Source organism: Calidris pugnax, unplaced genomic scaffold, assembly GCF_001431845.1.
Source record: "Calidris pugnax isolate Ruff unplaced genomic scaffold, ASM143184v1 scaffold11, whole genome shotgun sequence".
Classification (NCBI taxonomy): Eukaryota; Metazoa; Chordata; class Aves; order Charadriiformes; family Scolopacidae; genus Calidris; species Calidris pugnax.
Genome location: NW_015090803.1, coordinates 7563521 through 7584975, shown reverse-complemented (window position 1 = coordinate 7584975; position 21455 = coordinate 7563521). Strand labels below are relative to the sequence as shown.

General features: G+C 40.6%; 1 protein-coding gene across 4 annotated transcripts in view; it reads right to left on the bottom strand.

The window, feature by feature from the left end:
* The window catches only part of SATB1 (SATB homeobox 1), a 74859-nt gene that overhangs the window by 4483 nt on the left and 48921 nt on the right, over positions 1 to 21455 (bottom strand). For all 4 annotated transcript variants that reach the window (XM_014937869.1, XM_014937870.1, XM_014937872.1 and 1 more), the window contains exon 10: positions 413 to 616. In XM_014937869.1, coding sequence (XP_014793355.1) covers positions 413 to 616 — 204 coding nt within the window. The remainder of the gene's footprint in view (positions 1 to 412; positions 617 to 21455) is intronic.

The following is a 21455-nucleotide window of genomic DNA, read 5'->3' as shown; positions in this document are numbered from 1 at the left end:
CGAGGAATCCCCTTCCCTTCACTCCTACCCGGGGCGAGGCGCCGCTGTCGAGGGTTGGCACTTGGCTTTGGAACAACAGCGCCGACAAGGTCCTCCCTCTTCGCTGGCACGGCGACTGACAACCCGCGCCAAACGCCTCTGCCTTTCGGTCCTGACGCCTGCCTAGCCCGGGAGAGCCAGCCCTGCCACCGTGTCCACCCACGTTTTTGCGAGAAACCACCCAACCGAAACGAAAACCGTGGGTGGTGACGGGCTCCCCTCTGAACCCCGGTGGCGGACGGCAGCGCGCTCCCATCTCGTACCGGGAGACCTGCGCCCGGCCTGGCCGGCAGGAAAGAAACACTAATTTCCTTTGCTCCGTTTAAAGCTTTATTTACTTAGCGCTCTGTGGGATTGGCCAAGGTAAACTAACCTGAATCTGTTCTGCTGGCACATGGATAATGTGGGAAGGCCTGTCACCATGGTGATGAACTGCATTGCTTTCTTGTTCATAAATGGCATCGCGTTCAGGCTGAGGAAGACTGAGGAACCTTCGGATCATGGAGAGATTCTCCCAGAGGGTCCTGTTCTCTGGTGAGGGATCTTCTTTCCAACGTAACAGCTCACAGAGCCACCCCTTGAAGATAACACCAGCAAAATATTAGTTTTTTTTCCTTACTTTGCGAGGGGCAAAATGTGTACTTTAGAGGCGCTGCATTCTCTCCCGCTCTCCCCCCCTTAGGAAAGTGCCTTCACTCAGGCTGGGCTCCAAGCAGACACCCAAGCTCAGAGAGGCAACCACGCTGTTTCAGAGACCCTCACCAACCACGAGGGCCTTGGGAAGCCCCTTCCCCTGGGTCCCACACCACAGCGCTGTTGTTGGTTTGCTTAGAGACAAACCAGTTGACAAAGGTGGAATCCCTTACACGTTTCCCTCCGCAGGATGGGGGTTTTACCGGCACCAGTATATTCTCTCTGCTGCCCGTTTTCCCTCAGGCAAGGCTACACCCATTCGAGAGCACCCACACCGTGTTTCAGGAGCCAGTAGATTGTCTGCTGAGCAATTTTTAAAATCCCGGTACTAATACTCGAAACAAGAAAGTACTTCAAATATCTGGCTTGACTGTCGGGCTGCCTAATGTAAACCATAGCAGTAGAGGAGCTCCCTAATGTCCTTTCAAAAGACAGGAATCCTTTGACTAGGCACAGTCAAGTAATAGCTTTTACCTGTCTGCTACAAGTAGAGGTGTCTCTGCAGGTGAACTTAGTTCAAGTGACAGATGACTATCTCTTTCAGGATTTTTCTCATAGGCCCAGGAAAAAAACACACTCTCAGTTTTATGTACACTATTAGGGCTCGAGGGGGAGCGAGATATGCTCAAGCTTCTGATATACCTTCATACCATTTCCACGTCACAGGACAGTGAGCTGCCTGAGAGCTCACCTACGCTAATTCAGACATGGTTTTGGGATACATACTAAAATGTTGGCTACAGAATTCCCTGCAAGAACTGCAGCGGTTGCTAATTTACTTCTAAAAGAGACATGTAAGTTCATCTTGAAAATTTAACAATTGTTTTCTTACATATTCTTAAAATTTAATTGAGGATTTTTTCCTGAATTGCGCACTGGTAGTTTTAAAAGAAGAGTGCAAACACTCTAGCTAGCGCAGCGTGCATCAGCAGCAATTGTTTTGTATATTAAAATTTAGAAACAAAATATTACATGTATAAAACATGCACACTTCCTTTCTTTTAGCTTCAAGGATCTGTTTTCAAAACTAGGTCCATGCAATTTTATTTCTTAATGCTGTAGGAAAGATAATGTGACATTTTATTGAATCAACAAATAATATAAATGTACAGAAGCTTTTAGATCCTTTTTATATGTACTGCTAGTTGAAAAATGGATTATCCAGACTAGTTTTCTACTAGATACAATAGATACACAGATACAATATAGATACGTATTTTCTTGAAGACATTCATATCTTTAGCTAACAGTTAATAAATGCAGTGTAAAAATATTGCCATGACAGGAAGAGGTGAAAGTAAACAAATAATCTTAATGCATTCATATTGTATACGAAACTATTTAGTGAGGTGTGTATAAAAATCTGAAGTATATTCTCTTGGATAGAAGTGGAAAACTGAAAAAATGACACAGGCAAAAATGCCCCCGAGAAACAGAAATAATCAAAATGACAAATGTTAGAGAGATGCCGGTAGTAGAGCTGAGAAAGCAAAAAATTTAAAAGGGTCCAAAATCTGCCGGGTGCTCACTAGGTGTGCGAGGGAGGGAGGGGAGAGGGACGAGAGCAGCGGGTGCTGGGTATTGCCCCGGGGTTTAGGAAGCTGACTGGGAAGCGGGGCCAAACGCCTTCACATAGAGCACGTAGCGCCCAGCCTGTCCCAGCTGGAATCACATGGCATGTTCTTAAAACAATAGCAGGGGTCTGTGGATTCTCCCTCCCCATCGTAAGGCACCCTGAGATGTGGTAGCAGGTTAATGTACAAATTTTCCCTGACCCTAATAATATCAACACGTTGCTCGCAGTTCTCTGCCCACCTTGCTTCCATGAGGATACGTGCTGGATTATGCTCAACAACAGTATTGGTTTTCTTCAGTGAGTTAAAAGAGATGCAATCAAAGCATAGGCAGTTTGTTGGGGATGGAGGAGAGAAGATAATGAGGGAAACAAATCTAGATCTTTTAAACTGAAATGCAGTTATAAAATTTTAAATAAAAAACCAAAAGCTAAACCAAAAACCAGCCCATCCCAAAGCATAAAAATTGTCCTTTGGTTCTCCAGAGTCTGCACTGCTTCACATTGAAACTGTTGGTCCTCTTTCTCATGGTGGTGAAACAGAGCAGAGCTGACTATCAAGGCAATTCGGTGAAAGTCAAAAAAAGGCAACATAACCTGTCCCCTCCCATGACACCTCTGTAAGGTATACAGGCTGGAAAACAAATTGCACTATGCATTTAGAAGCTGCACAGATTTTTGTATGGTGACCAAGTGAATCACAGATTTTCTGGAAAAAAGACAGTAGAAACTTTTTTTAAATGTCCAGTAATAAAAATAATTCCTAAGCTATCACATTTTATGCTGATTAAATGTATTTCACAACAACAGTTTTTATTAACTAAGAAATTCCTTCTCCCTTTGCTGTCTTTTCTGTTTCTATATTTACTAGATCAGACCTTATTTTTATTAATTACTGATGGCTAACATTGTATTTCCTGTATTTATCTATCATATTTTGCACTGAAATAATACCTCTAATTCCTTATCTAGAAATGATTTTTGAATTGTAACCTGAGGCATGTCTCTGCTAGCCTTTCAGGGAAGCAGTGATTTTGAGATACCGAAATCAGATGCTTCTGACACGGTACACAGAATAGACTGCTATTCTACCAAAATGTCTCATTTCCACTGGGTTTGTCACATTTTTAAAGAAGTAGACTTACTCTGATGAAACATACAACATGGAAACGTGTTGTAACATGGAAACAACCAAGTGAATTATTCTAAAATTACAAGGATAGAAACATTTTTTGGGCCTTCACGGTTTATTTCTGAAAATATTTATGAAAGTTGATCCCACAAATATTCTCAGAAGAGACAGTGAACGGGTAGTAACAGAGGCTGCAGGTGTTTACTTTGTTAAGAGGCTAAGAACTTTAAACCAATATGCTTTCTTTTGGTTCAAAACAAACAAAACTGTATTTTGTTTAGTTTCAGGTTCAGAATTCTGTATACAACACAAAGCTCATTCATAAAAGTCAGCCAAATTAGAAGGCATGAAATGTTTTCATAAGTTTTAGAAGTAGTCATATAGACTTTTCTAATGGTGAATTTTTAGCTCTGTAAAATTTATAAGTTTTTTTTCTATTTGATCTAAAGCAATAGAAACTGCTGTAGTTAAGGCAGTTGAATTTATAAGTGAACGTAACAAGGTTGATTTTTTCCTCTTATTTAAGTCTACAGCAATTTCTGTCTACTTCAAACAATTCATTCTGAAGGAGGGCTTGGGCCACTGTCGGGTTTTTGTTTTTTTTTTTATAGCCTTGCAGGAAGTGGAAAGGACCACAAAATAATAAGGAAATATTTATATCTCTGATTAGATCACAGCCAGTTTATACAGCACACATATCACATTGTTAATAAAAACAGCCTTAAATTAATTAAGCTGTTATATCTATGCAGCAAGGCAAACCCCATAAAACTCTGCAATGACATTGGGAACAACCTTGATTTTAAAACAGAGTAAATTTGCCAGGCAACATTACACTGAATATAAAGAGAGTACAAAGCAAAATATAAACATTAGCCACATGTAAATATGTTTGGAGAACTTTCAGGATGTTACTACTTTTCAAACTGACAAAGTTTAATTTGACACCTTCTGTTCTAAAACCTTTGTTTCTATTCAAAATCACGCCTTTAGCTGCTATCAATCACTGTGCTCTGCCTATTACTTAAAATACTGGCATGGGCCCTGGATAAGCTGAAAATGCCATGCAGATGAATTCTGAGATAATATGTTCAAACCTGTTATATACAACACAAATCCTGTAAAGTTATGTATTGTAAACCTACATTTATTGGGAACTAAAAGTCTTAAATCCATCTGCTACAAAGAAAATACTGTTATGCACTTTCAAGTAACCAAGTACCATCTGCAAAGGTCTTGCTACAGTAAGCAAGAAAACGGTGAAAAAAAAAAAAAAGACGCTAAACCTAAGATATTTAAAATAAATAAGAGTCTTCTGTCTGGTTTTCTGATAGGGATTTGGTAAAGAAGTATAAGACATTATAGGAAAAAAACCTGTGAAAGTGGAACTGCCAAACTACTGCAGGAAAAGCACAAAGAGGATAACTGCCAAACATTAGACTCTGCAAGACCCGTGAGCATGCCTATTTTAAAGAAAGCATCTATGCATTTTATCAATGTATCCAAATGCTGTTTTATTTGGTCTGACATGTGCTGTGTTTACATAAAATCTTCTCTCTTACACGTAGAGGTTCTAACAAACTATTCTTGTATTCTGATATCTCTTATTAAAAGAAAAAAAATAATTAAAATCTGCACTTAAGGTGTAAATACCAATCCTAACTAGATCAAAGAGGGTAGCATTACAATCATGAAATATGTTCTTATGTTCTCTGGGCAAAGCTTTCCAAATCAGCAGCAAACACATCTACTCTGGGAAGAAAGGGCTTCGAGGTGCAGCAACTGAACTCTTTTGTTTGGTGAATTTGTTATAGTGATAACAATTTGCCAAATGGTGAATATGTCTTTATTCTTACAGAATAACTAACAAAGACTCCAACACTTTTTAGAAGAGCTGTAATTTGAATTTAAGAAGGCAAAACATTTTAGAGTATCAGTGCTAAGATATGAACAGTTTTTCTTTGGTGTATTATATATAAGATTTTTTTTGTATCATTCTCTGGGGCATGTAGTAAAATAAAAATATATGGTGTTAAGAGAAATCAGTCTAAATAGGGAGGTATTTGATACAAACATTTTATGAGAAAGTGTGAATTGCATTTCAGCATCTACTGTGAACAAAGACTAAGTACATAATCCATTAAACAGTACTTGTAACTCAAAAAAATTGAGTATTGTAGACCAAACTAAAGTAGGCATTTTGAATGAGCACATTTTCAGCAACTAACTATAAAGCTAGCAATTTATCATTCAGCAAATAATTTTCTACTTTTAAAAGAATCTGTAAGTGTTACTTATGCTAATGAAGACTGTTTTTAATCTGCCCACAAACATGCTAATAGAGGGCAATTTTTTTTTATTTACAATGCTGAAGGCACTCCAGTTTATAGAACACAGATATGAAATTACACTTGGTAAAATGGGCTCTTAATTGTCTGAGCAACCCAAATCCTTCACCTTTAACACAAAAGCTTATAGACAAAACAAAGGAAAAGAACTCGTGAACTAAACTTTAAATACTGACTTTTTCCCCTTCAAAAGCCATCCGACTTGCTTTACAAATCTCATTTTTGTGCTGCGTTCATCATAGATATTTCCATTTCTTTTCAACAGAGAATCCACATACAGAAGAGAAGAAAAAAGGCCAACAACACGACGACAGTATACACATATAGTCCTAGTCTTTAGTATTACACTTGTAAGCTGCTCATTGCACAGAAAGGTTGCTTTTGGAAAAGTCATAATACTTTGAACGAGATACATAATGGTAGCAAAGGAGTACTGAAAGCATTTTAAATTATTTACTAGGTTAAAAGGGTGAAATGGTACTTTAAATACATCAAATTTCATCATCTGGGCCATTTTTTGGTGGCAAAGTGGTATTGATCTTTCCAAATGCTTAAAATTAACTATTTCCAGAAGGTCATTATTTGATTAAAGGCATTAAAGTTGAGGGCAAGAAATGATGCACTTTGTCTTCTTTCCCATTCAAATAATCATGTAATTTAATCAGAACTATCCCTTCATGTCCTGTAATAAAAATGTTTGTCTTAAGATATTGTTCTTTACCTAACATATTAACCTTTAAATGTTATGAAGTTCTTAAGAATAATCTCTGCTTAGAGAAGATTCTTCCATAATGCAATGAAAGGATCTCCAGCATTTAAATTGATAAGGCCAAATTTCCCCTACACATTGATTGGAAAACACATTAAACCCTTCAACTGAGATTTCTCACACGACAGGATCGAAAATTCAGGGAGTTCTGTATCAGTAAGCTCATGCATATGGTATTGAGAAACAAAATAAATGTCACTTCAGCACAAACAAATACAACAAATAAGTAACAATGGACGCTGCTTTAATTTATCTGGGAAATGCTGTTTGTGTTACATTTCTTATATCCAGAAAAATACAGCAGGGAACACCCACCGCAGGGTAAGAACAGAGCATTTACTTCAAAATTCATTTTCAGGCTGAGATTACTTAAATCTGACTTCTTTCTGGGTGAAATACCTGTGGGTTCAGACAGGGGAACAAGCCTAGATGAGGAGAGGGGTTCTTTTTAGCCTTAAATTCTTCTGGAATTTCCTGACTGCAGGAAAATTTTTTCTGACTGCAGGTTTATCTTTCCTAAAATGCATAAATTGTCCTGGTTATCTCCTATGCAAAGCTGAATAGACCTAAATGCTTCACAGAAGAACTGAAGTCTATCAAAAGAAGGGCCACTGGATGTTTTTATAAAAATTTACCAGACTTAGTAGTTTTTTGATACTGACCAACACATTTATTTGTGAAAATCTTTTCAGTTTAGCTTCCATTTGAAAGTAATTTTAAGCACTGACTTCTGTGAAGCCCATACTTTTGATTAATTTAAAAAACTACTGTGAATATTCAATATTTTGGGATTTCCCTATTTTTCTCACAAAACTGTATACTCTTTAATTCGAGAAGAAAAGGCTGGTTTTAAATCTTTTATTGAGTAGAGATACCAGAATACGAATGTCTCTTCTCGAGACATGGCCTAAAGTGATAATAAATGTCCCCAGAATGATGGTTGCCTTAGTATTTTATTTATACTAATCAGCCTTAAGTTTCAGGCTTTGCCTTTGAGCATTCCCCTAAATCAGAGAAAGTTTGAAACCTGAAGCTGTCCTTTATCTCTAGATATTTCTAGTTTATCTATTTTACCGGCTTTCATTACTAGAGCATTGAAAGGGAGAAGCCAGATGTGAATTTTAAGTAAATCTGTATCTGCCATCATAATAGATGAGATTTAGCAAAACAAACAAACTGAAAACCCCGCAACCTCATAGGGCTTTTCAGAAGAAAGGTAAACTTCACTAGCAGGAAAAACTTCCTTTGAAGAATACTGAAACAGATTATGCCATTCCCTTAAATTTCTTATCCAACCTATTATTCAGCTACACCATCTGTCTGGATGTTACCTCCACCTCTTCTCTGGGTTGTGAAAAACAAATGACCAAACAGCTAGCTGCGGTACCGAGAATATTTCACCACAATTTTTTTGGTGACAGTTTAGGGGAAAAGGATTCCTAACGTCTCTTCTTCTCTCTTGCTGCAGCACTTAAAAATTAAATACGTATTTCTATTCTTGTAAACATCCAAACAAATAAATAAGAAAAGCAACCTCTAGAATTCAATGACAAGCAGTGAATGAGTTCAGCAACAAAATGAGTGGGAGAGCTGTGGCCCTGCTCCTACAGCCCGGTGTGTTGTGTGGAGCCCCGGTGAGTGGTTAAGAACCAACGCTACCAAAAAACTTGTCGGATTTAAGGTCTGAGGCTGGATCAAAACCGGTATGTTCCCCGTGTATGAGCACCTGAGTGGTGCCACCAGCTCACAGAAATAAAAAACCTAACCCGTAACTCTAAAACTGACAAAAAACGCCAGCTTCATTACTTTTTGGTTGAGTACAGAGGGAACTGAATAATCTAAATGCAGGGGTTCTCCCAAGCTTGGTTTCTCTGCTCTCAGCCTCCTCCACCTTTCCTTTCCCTTGTTCAAAAGTATCTTCTTTACAGTACTGCCTTCAATTGCCTAGCAATGATAGATAGGCACAAGACCTAATAAAAAACCTAATATGCATGCCTTTGAAAATCTTATATAAAATGCGACTACATTCATATGTAAAAAGAAGGGGGAAAAGTAACAAATGGAAAAAAACAGTGGGTGAATCTTTATTCTGCCTTCCTTTACTCCAGATTCCTCCTCTTTCACTCACATGATTCAATTGGCATTGTAACTGCAAGATATGTATGACAAAAATGGACTTAGCAATTAAAAAAAAAATCTAAACACAAAAAACCAACTGCTAATTATTAAATAAGTCAGTCTTAGTCTGGTAAATTACTTTTTATAGTACAGGCATATAAAATGGGTCAGTGGGTTTCACAGAGGGTGACTGGAAATATATGGCTCTTTATCTTTTATTTAAGTAGAGAGAAGTACTGATTTCACTGCAATACCGATGCTTCCCTTGAAAGTAAATACAACCCTAAATCCAACCATGACCCTTAATAGCCCATATTTATTTATTCTTAAACACACAATCAATTTTTGCATGGCAGCTATATCTGCAGTTTAGTTAGAGAAAGTCTTTAATAGAAAGAGCCTGGCAATTTTAAAAATCTTTTTTACTACTATCAATTTACAAGTGAGCAGCAAATGTTTATTATTGCATTGCTTACAGAGATTTAACATTTGCTTTGAGGGAAAGACCTCCAGTAAAAAGGCCATAGGGCCAAAGTGTCACTTCCGTAATTACTTGTATCTGTGTATATCACATTGTTAGATTTATTTTTTTTAAAAAAGATTATAATTTCCCAGAAGGAGTCATTTAAATCTGTGGTTTCTTGTCATATGTTTTTTCTTTCCAGAATTCATTTTGGATCAGGGGAAGATCTACCACACACTGAGGAATCACAGGCTCATAGATATTTGGAATTCATTGTAAATTCAGTTCAGCTGACAAGATGTTCCAACAAGCGACATCATTCCAAAACATACACAGCTCAAATCCATTCTCAGACATCCCTTCACATTTTTACAGCCTGAATGTTTTCATAGAGATTTGAATTAGACATTTCAAAATTCTGAGAAAATTTCTTTTAGCTTGTCTTTTGTAGTTCAACTAATTTCTGTGGCTCTCCATTTCATAGTGAAGAACATTCAATGCTCTGAGAATGCCAAGGGTGAGAGGAGTTTTAAGGAAATTGCAAATAAACTTTTCCCTAACTTTCCTCCAGGTTTTGTTAACCACAGAAACAGCCAGAAAATTAATAACGTCCGTTACTTCAATGCAGTTTAAAAAAAAAAAAAAAAATCTTTCAAATTCACACCTGTGAAAGACAGACAGACACCTCCTAGCAAATAAGAAGGGATCAGCCAGAAGCACATATCTCTTCCATGGAAAAATAAAGGCAGTGAAGCCCTTAGAAAGCTAAAATACTTGTAGCATGGTTGCTTGGGGCACAGACTCAAAAGAATAGGAAAGTCGGATCAAAAGGGGAGCTGGAGAGATCGGGTTTCTCCCTCCTGGGTGGGAACCAACACAAGAGCGTTTTCAGGTCGTTTGCCATCAGGATGGGGAGGAGAACAGCCACAAGGGAAAAGCTCCTAGAGAGAGCAGTGCTTAGCATTAGACTTCTCCTCACCTGCCAAGAAAAGTGCCAGCCAAGCTGAGCCCCAGCCATATTTCCAGGCAGCAGCTTCTGCCCTTAAATCAGGTGCTGGCGGAGCAGGGACGCTTCTTCCTGCCCTCATCCCTCTGTCCCGTCCCCCTTCCCCAGGTGCAAAGGATCAACCCCTTCAGTTAGACTCTCTCCTCACGTTAAATAAGAGCTGCAATTGCTTTCTCAGAGGTGAAGCAAACTGGCTGCCCCAAAGCAAAAATAAGAAGAAACTCATTTTAAGCCCTTCATAACTTTGTAAAAAAATTACTGGTTTTATATAAACAGTGGAAAGTTCCTGTATCTGTAGAGTCTTCTCTTGCACGTTACATATACTAGAGATGGTAAAGCACCAGGCTCAGTAAAATACATAGTCACCTAAGTAAACCCACAGGCATAACTGACACGTGCACAAAACTTGTTCAGTTGGGGCACAAAACTTCAGGGAATTCTGCTAAGGACCATTCAGTCCAAACGCCTTTACTTTACAAAGATCCTGAAAACTCTTTTTGTATGCTTCTCAAATGCCATCCTGAAGTAAGGGAACCCAACACTGCACAGGAATAAGAATGAGATGACCACTGAATAACAATGTATTTTCAGATGAAATTTGGCAGATTTGGAACTAGGTAAATATTTGCAAATCGGAATTTTTCCCCACTTAGCCAGACTGCATGGCTTGCCCTAGCCCATTCATTATATCCCAACCGCTTGGGGTAATTCACAACCAAAAATCTGAAGTTCAACTTAGAGGTTAAATTTGAAGAAAAAAAGAAAATAGACACAATGAGAAATTATTAGGAACAGTGAAATTAAAAATTATCTGCAATAAAACATCGTCTCCTTTCTCACCTTGCACCTAGAAATCCTCTAACAGGTGTTGTGCTTTGAATTACCCAGCTTAACGTTAAGGGAGAAAACATGCATCTACTATTTCTTACTCCTTCCTTCGCCCAACACCCCTTCACCTGACTTGCAATCTGTCACACCTTCTACAAACCGCTTCTCGGGCCGTTACTGTACATTCCTGTTTGCATCAGATGCCTTTATTCTTCGCAATACCGCGTTCGGCAGCTCTGGGTTTTTCAGGAGGAATTTTACCCCGTCATTTCCTGTTTAGTTACGGGTTGAGCTCGCTTTTGTTTTCTGTGCTGTTTGCTTGGTACCCTGCTTCCCCCACTGCCGGGAACCACGGGCTGCTCGCTAACTCCTCAGCTCCCTTCTCGGCTCTGGCACTACAGCTTTGTTTTCATTTCCGTACGTCATTAACTCTCCTACAGCTCGCTCAGACTTTTCCCCTTCTTTTTTGTTTTTTGGTGTTTTTTTTTTTAACAGCTTTAGAGTTTCTTCGTGTTAAAACACCGATACACTGAATCTTCCAAAGCCTCCCGAATCAGCGATCTGCCCGCAGCAGGCTTGAGAAACCTGAGAAATGGAGAACGTGGCTCTTTTCCCAGCTAAATCCGTGTCGCCATGCGGGGACGGGAATGATGTCTCCCCCGTGAAGCCGGCGGTGCTGGCAACCAGCCCTTGGCTCCCCACCAGCCCGGGGTGCCCACCCGCAGCCCCACGCACAAGCCCGTGCTTGTGCAAAGCATCTGGGGTTGGGGGGGGTATGCACCTGGGGTGGAAAGTCCTAGGTGCAGCTCCAGCACAGAGGAATGTGGGAGAAAGGGGCAGATGGAGGAAGGGTGGACGGTGAGGGTAGGTATGAGAGAGGGAAGGGGTGGGAAGAAGTCAGAGGAAGGCTAAGAGGGGAGATGTAACGAGAGGAATTAGTGAAGGTGGCGAAAAAAAAGAGAGGAAAACAAAACAGAAGGTGAGGATACAAAAAGCGGGAAGAGAGATTAAGAAAATCCATCCTGCCAGAAACAGCACCTCTCGTCAGGCAGACAGCAGGTGCTGCCTGAGGAAGAGCTGATTCACGCATCTGGAGTGTAGGAACCGAAACACCTCTACCTAAGAAAGAAAAACTAAAAATAAAGACTCAAAGGAGGTGGGAGAGGGTGCCTTGCTTTTTTTTCTTTTGGCTTCCCGACTGCACGACATTTTTTGAATAGTTTTGCAAAGAAACGAGAGCTGGATTTCCGGTCCCCTGCAAGAATCCTGAGGGCTCATTTCGGTATTATCTCTTCCCAGGCAAGCCCTTCCTGCCCTCCTCTTTGCCTCGCTCCAGACTCATTTTTGAGACATCTGCAGCCATACCACCTCCAGGGCTCCACGTGCACCTCCAGGATGAGACCTCCCCTTGTTCAGGGTCTGCATGGACCCTCGGGGGGTCAGTAAGGGAGGTGCAGCAAGAGACACTGGTGGCACACCTACGCTGACCTGCTCCACCTCGGCTCCGGGGGACTAGTAATGCAGGCAGTCCTGCTGGCCAAGTGGTACGAGCGTGGGTCTTTAACCCTCCCTGCAGCAGTCTGGGGGGGCCACCTCTGCAGCACCTTCCTGCTACAAACTGTGCCTTCAAGTGGCTTTCAAAAACTATCCTGCTCACCTTCTTCTGACTGACTTTGAACACTGAGTCTTAGCTCCGTGTCTCCCGCACTTTCAATATCGCCACTGCATCCCAAATCCCTGGCAATGGATAAAACAATCTCTTACTAAAGCTTTTTTTTTTTTTTTCCTTTTTTAAATCTCCCCTGGAAGCCCTATTACAGATTAGATTTGATGAATTTCTATCAGATGCATTGCACCATTCCTCTCGCTTGACAATACCTGCAACAGCTTTTGGGGAATCAGCTCAGTTGCATTCTGCACACTTAATTTTTTTTCCTCTGCTGTAAGAATTGTGATAGAACCTTATAATTAAAACTTTCTACCAAAACGACATTAATTTTTTCTCTGCATAGGAAAAGTAGTCAACAGTGATCCACTAAAGAGTAGATGGTTTAAAAAAAACCCCTTACTAAGTACTGAAGGCTGTTTTATTAGGGCAAGCTGAACAATTTAACTGAAAAAAATGGATTTATACAAAAACCAAAACAATTTACAGGCAACATTTTGTTTCCTAAAAACTAACCATATCTGTTTTCATAAGAAATAATGGAATGTTTTAATAAAAAAAACCCAACCAAAAAGTTTTCCATTTGCCAAATTTCTAGACACTTTGAGGATTCTTTTTTAAAAAGAATCTTTTCCCCAAAGAGGTAGAGGGAGGAGTTAACAGAGAGACAAAATTTGTGGTGAAAAACTTTAGCAGAAAATTTTATTTCTGCTAAATTCAGGTAGCAGTGAAGACTACATTTTTGGTTAGAAGCTCTTCTTAAAATGAGGTGTTTGCTGGCACGTTATTTTGAAAAACAGCACAGTAGGATGACTTCTTTAATAAGTGGGCAAAAAACCCAGAGATTAGAAAGTCTCAGAGTGAGAGACAAAACCCCTGTGCGATATCTGATTTCTTTGCCAAAGCAAGGAAGGTTTTTAATAAAGGTCATGGAGAAATAATCTCCAAAGACGGCACCGTCTCTTCCCCCCTATATGTTTACTCTTTTATTTCTCTCCTTTACGGTGAAAGGCAGACCTTAATACGCACAGCACACACACACACACACAAAAGGAAACAACAACCAAAGAGGAGAAAAAAAAAAAAAAAGGAGCCTGAAATTTTAGTTACACCACATGTGGTTTTCATTTGTGAAAAATGAACAAGCTGTTTGTGGTTAAACTGTCTAATCTGCTGTTATCAATCTAGCGCTGCATTCAAGATTTACAGGATACATCAGCTTCTGTGCCACATTAGCTGTAAAAGGGAGAGGGGGTGGGAGGAAAAAGGAGGAGGAGAGAGTTTATCCTGAGGAATAATATTTCCAATGCAGCCACACTCACACTACATCTGGTTGTGCTGGTAGCGGCAGTTAAATTGAAATATTTCACAGCGTGTGTCAGAAACATGCAGAATGGTAATTATGACAGATCTGATTAAGCCTGAGTGCCACTAGCTCCCTGGCCAGCTCCGGTTGTGCAGGTGTGACCTTGTGCGTGCCTGCGTGTGTAAATAAAATTAATTACAAGCGAGAGGGCGAAGGCTTCGGTGACATCACAAAGCGGAGAAACTCCCAAGGGGGAGACCTAATGGAATATTTTCCCTCAGTCTAATAATACAGTTCATATTGACTTGAGGTAATTAGTGGGATCATTAAAGCAGTTTTCCCGGCGTATTTGGCTGCCTGATCAGATTAGTGAAAATGTTCTTCAGAACAAGCCCTGTGTGGTCTGCCAGAGAAGGAGGAAATAAAAAGCAACAAAGCATATTTTGGAATGATAAGCAGCGCTGGACTTTTTGCTTGGCGTTTTGCGGGGCCGGTCTCGGGAGCCCGGGCGCCCGGCTCTCCTGACCCATCCCATCTCCCATCCCAGGAACACGTGCTCCCGCTGCGCATCATCTAACACTTTTTAATTTTTGTTCCTCTATCCTTCAAAACTGCTCTCTCCCTATCCCTCGCTGCTTAACAAAAAAACCCAGATAAAAGCCTTGTGGAACTGCTAGCCTTAGAAGCACTACATTAAGATAATAGGGGGAAGGAAGAAGAATAAATACATGATCAGCTCCCCCCACCACCTTTCCCCAAAAAGCTAACAGAAGATTGAAGGCACCGGTTTGAGAATTAGTAACATTTTCATTTCCTAATGAGCTTAGCCCAGCAAAAAAAGGTAAAAAAAAAAAAAAAAAGAAAAAAGTTTAACTATGATATAAAGTCTTCCACGGTAACAGAACACAGAGCCCTAATCAAGAAATGGACCATTTGTTTAAAAACAGTCTATTGAGCATGCTCTACCTTGCAAATGGAATATGCCAAGCTCTGTCACAGATGGCAAGCTTTGACAGTTCCCATCCGTAGCGTCGATACTCGACAGTTCAGCACAAGATCAGTGACATTCTGTCTCATTAGAGCCACGCTAATTATCACAGCTAGTTTCAGGGGAAACCATGTGTTGCAATGGTCAATTTGAAGGAGTCTGTGCATCAACAAACTGGTAATAAGGATCAGACACCTTATTATATGACAGCATGCTGCCTATGATCTGATTTACTGAATCAGAGGTACTGAGGCAACACTGAAGCCTGATGGGTTATGGAATCGCATGTACACAATGCGTATCTGAAATATGCTTTAAAAATAAATGGGAGCTACATAGAAACAATACAAATAAAAATTTTAAAATGGTGAAGTTATAATGAGGACTTTTTTCATTTGTCATTAAGACATGCAGAGATGTTCAGGATCTTGTCAGCCAGTTTTATCTTTAATCAAATCATATAAGATAAATAATTCAAAATGAAAACTGTAAAGTTATGGATTATGCTAAATTATAATTCATTCCATACTCTGATTTTTCAGTTTCAATAACATGTACCAAACATTCCTTATGTTGTGCCGTCTTGCTGCTTTAACAGAATTTCATATTTTGTAAAGAGCTTTCTCTACTTGGCTCCCTTTTTTCATTTGTACATTTAATGACTTAAACTTGCACTTCTCCTAGCTGCTCCCACACATTCTTGCTCGATCCACCAGACAAAAAGCCATCTAACCAAGAACCCCCCTTTCTTGGGCCATCCCTGGCCACCTGCGGGGCCGCATCCTGCCGGGTGGGTGCTCAGCTGTCCCAGCCCCAGCACCTCCCCGGGATGTGCTGCAGGCTGAGGGTGAAGTGTTAAGCTTTAACTCCCGACCCACCGAGGGCAGGTGTGCACCGCGTCCCTCCAGGGAAGCTCTCCTTAGGGCTCGAATACACAGCGTTTCCCGAAGCTGCTACCAGTTCTTTTATCAGCCTCTACACGGGCTGTAGGCAGCGCTTACACGGCTCCTGCTGCCACCCACCCCCCTGGCTGGGAACCTCCAACTGGAACCGATTTGACCCCAACGTGTAAAGCACGCTCAGGAGGCACACTTCTTCATCCGTGTGTCAACAAATCCAGCCTTTGCCTTACGTGTTGAAAGGCCTGCCTGGCCCCAAGGAGCTGTTTGAAGAGGTCAATGTAATCCTCTTACTAGTTAAGTATTTTCCATTCTGTACCTTTTTCTTTGGCTTGAACTATTTCAAGGTTTTAAAGCTTTTTTTTCCCTCTATGCAGATTTCCATGGGCAATTGCACGCTGATATGAACCACCTCGGAGATTTTAAGGTGGTTTCTCTTCAGTGCATCGTTGTTGATTCAAGAAGTTGCTGTCTACTTTTTACTAGCGGAAACCTAAGACTCATTGAAGTCAACCCACGCCACCAAGGTCATACCAATAATGTGGGATGTGGCCAGGATCAATGCCAGCCCTTCTCCAGGTCTACCAAGATTGAGCAATGAGTTAACTGAACTCATTTTTTCTACCCTTTTTCTGAGAAAAAATAGTAATAATAAATAAATTCCTAAGGAAATTTCCTAAGGCTTTAACTTTTACTTCTGCAAAGAGACATCATATAAGAAATTAAGACATGGGGCAGAGGAAGGACCTGGAGTCCCTCTCAGCATTCATTTTGTTCCTGCAATAGAAACACGGAAATCTACTTCCCTCTGACCCAGGCAAGACAGAACACACTATGACTCCGCAACATGATATTTTGTGAAAGAAACGAATGGGCTCTATCTGCCAAGTTTCACAGTTTCACTGAATGACACGCCACTTTATGGGGCAATTCTTGATGGCGCGCAGAAGCCCATCATGCTTTCTTGGTTCACACTCTTCCTCTCCTGTCCCCACTGACACTCGATCCTGTCCTGACTCCTGCTGCTCGTGGCACCTCTTTGACTGCCAGAGCAATCACCCCCGGGCAGTGGGGCAGGGAGGAAAACAAATTAAAAAAAAATAAAGAGAATAATAAAAATAGAGGTTTTTGTGTGGTGTGCTTCTGCAGCTAATGTTTTCTAACTGCTGTATCTTGCCTTCCCATGAGGGTGAGAGGTTCATTTCCAGGTGGACCCGTGAAACGATGGTAGACCTCGGAGCACGTTTTGTTTCCACCTCGCGTCTCCCCGTGCAGCATCCCTCCCTCCCGCTCCACAGAGAACCCATTGTACGCCGAGGTGGCGGGGGGAGAAAGAAGGTTTTTACGCCAAGATTTAAACCCAGGAAGTGACTCAGCTGCTCTGAGGGAGACAAAGGCAGGAGACGACTTGATGGAGACGTGGGCCAAGGACCGAGCCCCCTCCTGCCCCCCAGGCTGGACCCGCTGGGGCAACCCAAGGTGCAGCGCCCGGAGGAAACAGCTTCGGAACTAAATTTCAAGACCCCTCTCTCCTAAAGCCACATTGTTACCAGAGGGTTACTCTCGGTGCTAAAAAAGGTTTCTTTTCCCCTCCCCGCTGGAAAATAGTTGAATAGATTGTTCTCTATCTGTGGTAATGGCATGTTACATCTTCGTGCCAGATCCACAATACCGTGCTTGTTCAGTGTGGGAAGCTGTTTAAAAATGACTTTCCTATTAGAGTATATAGCTTAGTCTCTAGATGGAAAAAGCCAGATCAAAGATATAGCATTTATAAAACCGCTGGTTAAAAAGATAAAAGTGAGATAACAGACATCAATTTTTCACTATAAATCTCTGGGTTTACTACAACATTAAAATTTCCAGTAAAAGCAGGGTTTTATATACCTGAACTCTAATGGCCTATTCTGAAAATATTTATGTCAGGAAAAGCATGGTATTTGCATGCCAAAAGCAATTTTAGTGCCAATGTTTAGCATTCCCTTCCCATTTAACCCTTTCGCATCTACTCAGGAGCGTTGGATGCTCTGCCTAATGCCTGCCCGGTGCGTCTCCCCACGCGGCCCTTCCGAGGAGGACGCTCCGGGTGCAGACTAAGGCAAAAAGCTGAACACTTCTAATAAAACACCACTGCACAAAACACTGGCCTGATGGCTTTGGATGGAGTCTCCAAAGCATGGTCTGAAGCACTGATTTTCACCCTGCACACTTTGCACGCAGAACTACTCATTTCCAAGGGGGTACCTGCCTAGCCAGAGAGAAGGACAGGGACAGGAGGACAGGAAATTGGGCAACACGGTGCAACAGCTCAGAAGTAACGGGTCAAAGCTCTCTGTAGTGAGATGAGATGTCTGGAGGTAGGGGTAGTACTGCTGTACTTTTCTTCTAAAATTAAAATACAGGTGATTTCATTCAGTAAGAAGGAGGGCACTCGGCACCTGCCTGGCCACACGCAGCAATCGGCAGGATTGACGCTGCAGAAAACTATCGATTTTACCTATTTATTCTACAATAAAGTAAAACTTACTTGGGTAAAATAACACAGGCTAACGGCCTTACGCTGCAGTCCACAAGACTCTCAGAGGTATGGAAGTTGATATTACTTCAGTTTTTGCAAACTGTAATTTCCTACATTTAAGTAAACTTTAGCAATGCGAGCTGATTTTCAGCAAAGTTCTGCTCCCTTCCCTGCTTCATGCCAGCACGTGTGGGCCACAGCTTTTCAGGATAAGCCATTAACACAGAAGTAACTTCTCAAAACACAGCAAACATACAGAAACACTGCAAGTCTCTACTTGCCTTATCTCTCGGGGCCCTTAGGTTTGGGGTTTTTCTTGTTTGTTTGTTTGTCTGTTTTTATGGAATAAAATTAGATTTCAGCATCTGTCACCGTCAAGAAAAAAACTCATCCCTGGCTCCCACATGAAAACATTGTAACCAATGCACAGTTACTGAACCATGATGCCTTAATGATCATTACACAAATCAACTTTTTTTTTTTGTTTGAAATAATGAAATTGAGAACGTGCTTTCATAATTACTCGAATCAGACTGTCAGGTTATAAATTTAATAAAACCCCAATGTGATTAAATTGTAAAAGTAAAGTATACCACACAAATTTATATATGTGTAGATTCTTTTCATTTTGACTTATTCAGGTGTGCTGGTTAAATTTTAGTAAACACTGCTAATAGTGCTGTTCTACCACTAAAACCCAACAACCTGGGAGCAGACACACAGCACTTGGTAAACCTTTCTGTCTTCCTTTTCCATGCATTTTTCTAACGCTCTTTTCAAGATAATCTAACAAAAAAATATGTAGGTCTATTAGGCAGACAACTTGCAATAAAACCATAAGATTTTAAATACTGACATTAGGTGTTTTGCCAATTACAGTTCTAAAACTCCCCAAAGATATGATGTATTCAAGCAATTTGAATTATAATATCTTCCTTAGCTCCTCAGTATAACCATAGTAGCTTTTAAAGTATGTATTTTGAACTTAAAAGAATTTGAATTTATTCTGCAGATAATATATCGATCCTTAAAAACATAGAAACTTTAAAAATATACATAATGCATACATTCCTAAAAGGGAAAAGGATGCAACATTTGAAGGAATCTTCTAAGGTAAGTCCCTAAACTTGCTCAAACCCACGTGCCAGACAGTCCCTTTCCTTTGGGAAAGCTAACAAGCTGCCAGCAAAGTGCACCGTGAAACTTCACGTAGGCAAACCATCACTCACCTAAGGCAGAGCACGATCTCACTCATGTCACTGCAATCTCCTCCTGCTCCCATCACCCCTTCCTCGCCCTGCGCTATGGTCTCTGCCGCACCAAACCCTGGGGCCAACTGCTTTGTCGAGCATCAGGTCCGTATGCGGTCCTCCGTCAGCCCGGTAGCTCTTGCCAAAGGCACTAACACAGCGCAAGGGAAGACGCTCGTTTTTTACCTCGGTGCCACCTAAGTAGAAACTTCTGTAGCGCATCATTTAATAGCTCTTCTGTACAAAGTGCTCTGCTCAGCAGAACATTATCTGCAGTCTCCTGGCTCAGGCAAGCCCAGCCACCTTGCAGATCCTGGCTGCTTCAACACCCAATCTAATGTTGACCCAAATCGGTGCCTTTAAAAAATAAATAAATAAAAAGGCCCTACAGCAAGCAACTGCCTTTGTCCACTGGCAGAGCTGCTTTAGGACACATATTGTTTTGTACCGTAACTCCAGACAACGCCCAGCAGTTAAATCAGGCTTTTATATCCAAAATAAGAGCAGCAACCTTCAGTTTTTGTGATGTTTAAAACCAAAACTGTTAACCACTGCATCATTTTCTAACATATGTCCTCCAGGCTTTTCACTATAACTGGAAGTGATTCTCCCAGGATTTCCAGTTCTGAGTGGGAAACCAGTATCCCCAAATGAAAAAAAACCCAATGGACCTCTCTCAAGAGAGGTTCTCTTAAAGAATATGTCTGAACAAGCCACTTTTTTGTGCAAGGGAGACTTTGCCAAAAGAAACGTTTCTCTGCGCCACTGACAAGCTCCAATGCAGATTTTTTTTGCAAGTCAGACAGCTCCTTTAATGTATGTGGCTTTGCTATAGATTTTAAACTTACTGATTGTCTGACTAGTAGTCAACTCGTTAGAGAAGACCAAACACAGTCAGTTTACCTATGAGGTTACTCCCATGAAGAAGATTTCTACTACAAATGGCACTTTGGTTAACTACAGACCTGAAAGCTTGCTTGATACGTAAATTAATATTGCATTGCTTAAATCTGGGAGAACCTCCAAGAAGAGAATACAGGCATAATCTCCACAATAAAAGGAAAAAGAACTACACGTTTAGTGGTGTTTCTCTACTTGGTAGCAAAGTTTGCACAAGAATCTAAATTTTATGCCAATACTCTAAAAAAAGTGCACCTTATCCTCTGGAAGCTTTTGTGATTCACTTTGATTACCTGTCCCTTTTAGTGGAAGGGCTGTCCCAGCTGGAAATTTTAAGACTACACACTTAAATAAATACATTATCACACAAATAAGATCAGATCGAAAATTATGTGGACCAATAGATTGGCTTCATACCTTAGTTTTGTGGAGAACTGCAATGGAAAGGGGAAGGTGTAGAAAACGGACAGTTCTCTAACCCCAAGGCTTGACATGTAAATAAAGACATCTGAGGAGCACACAGGTTGGAAGCTGCTGTAACATTCTATCTTGATTAGAAACATTTCAAGAGCCCTGTAATTTCCAATCAAAATTACAGTAATTTCCGATATACAAGCCATGATTCATGACAGAATTTTTACATTCCATGGGAGATTATAGTGGCCTGATGTATGACACACTGAGTACAGCACTAACATAAACAATTCAGTTTAATGTTTAAACAGCACTTGGTGTTTAGAATCCCACAATAAAAGAAACATATTATTGCAGAAATTATCACTTTGACAGTGATTGAAGGGTAGGCAGGCATGTGGCCTATAAAGCTATAATTTTTACAGTCCACAGCTTGAGTTTAATCATTTTGATATAACATTTCCAAAATATCCCTTTAAATGCTCCTTAACAACATATAACTTAAGAGACAACATCCTTTCTGTACAATGAAATGGAGGAAACTC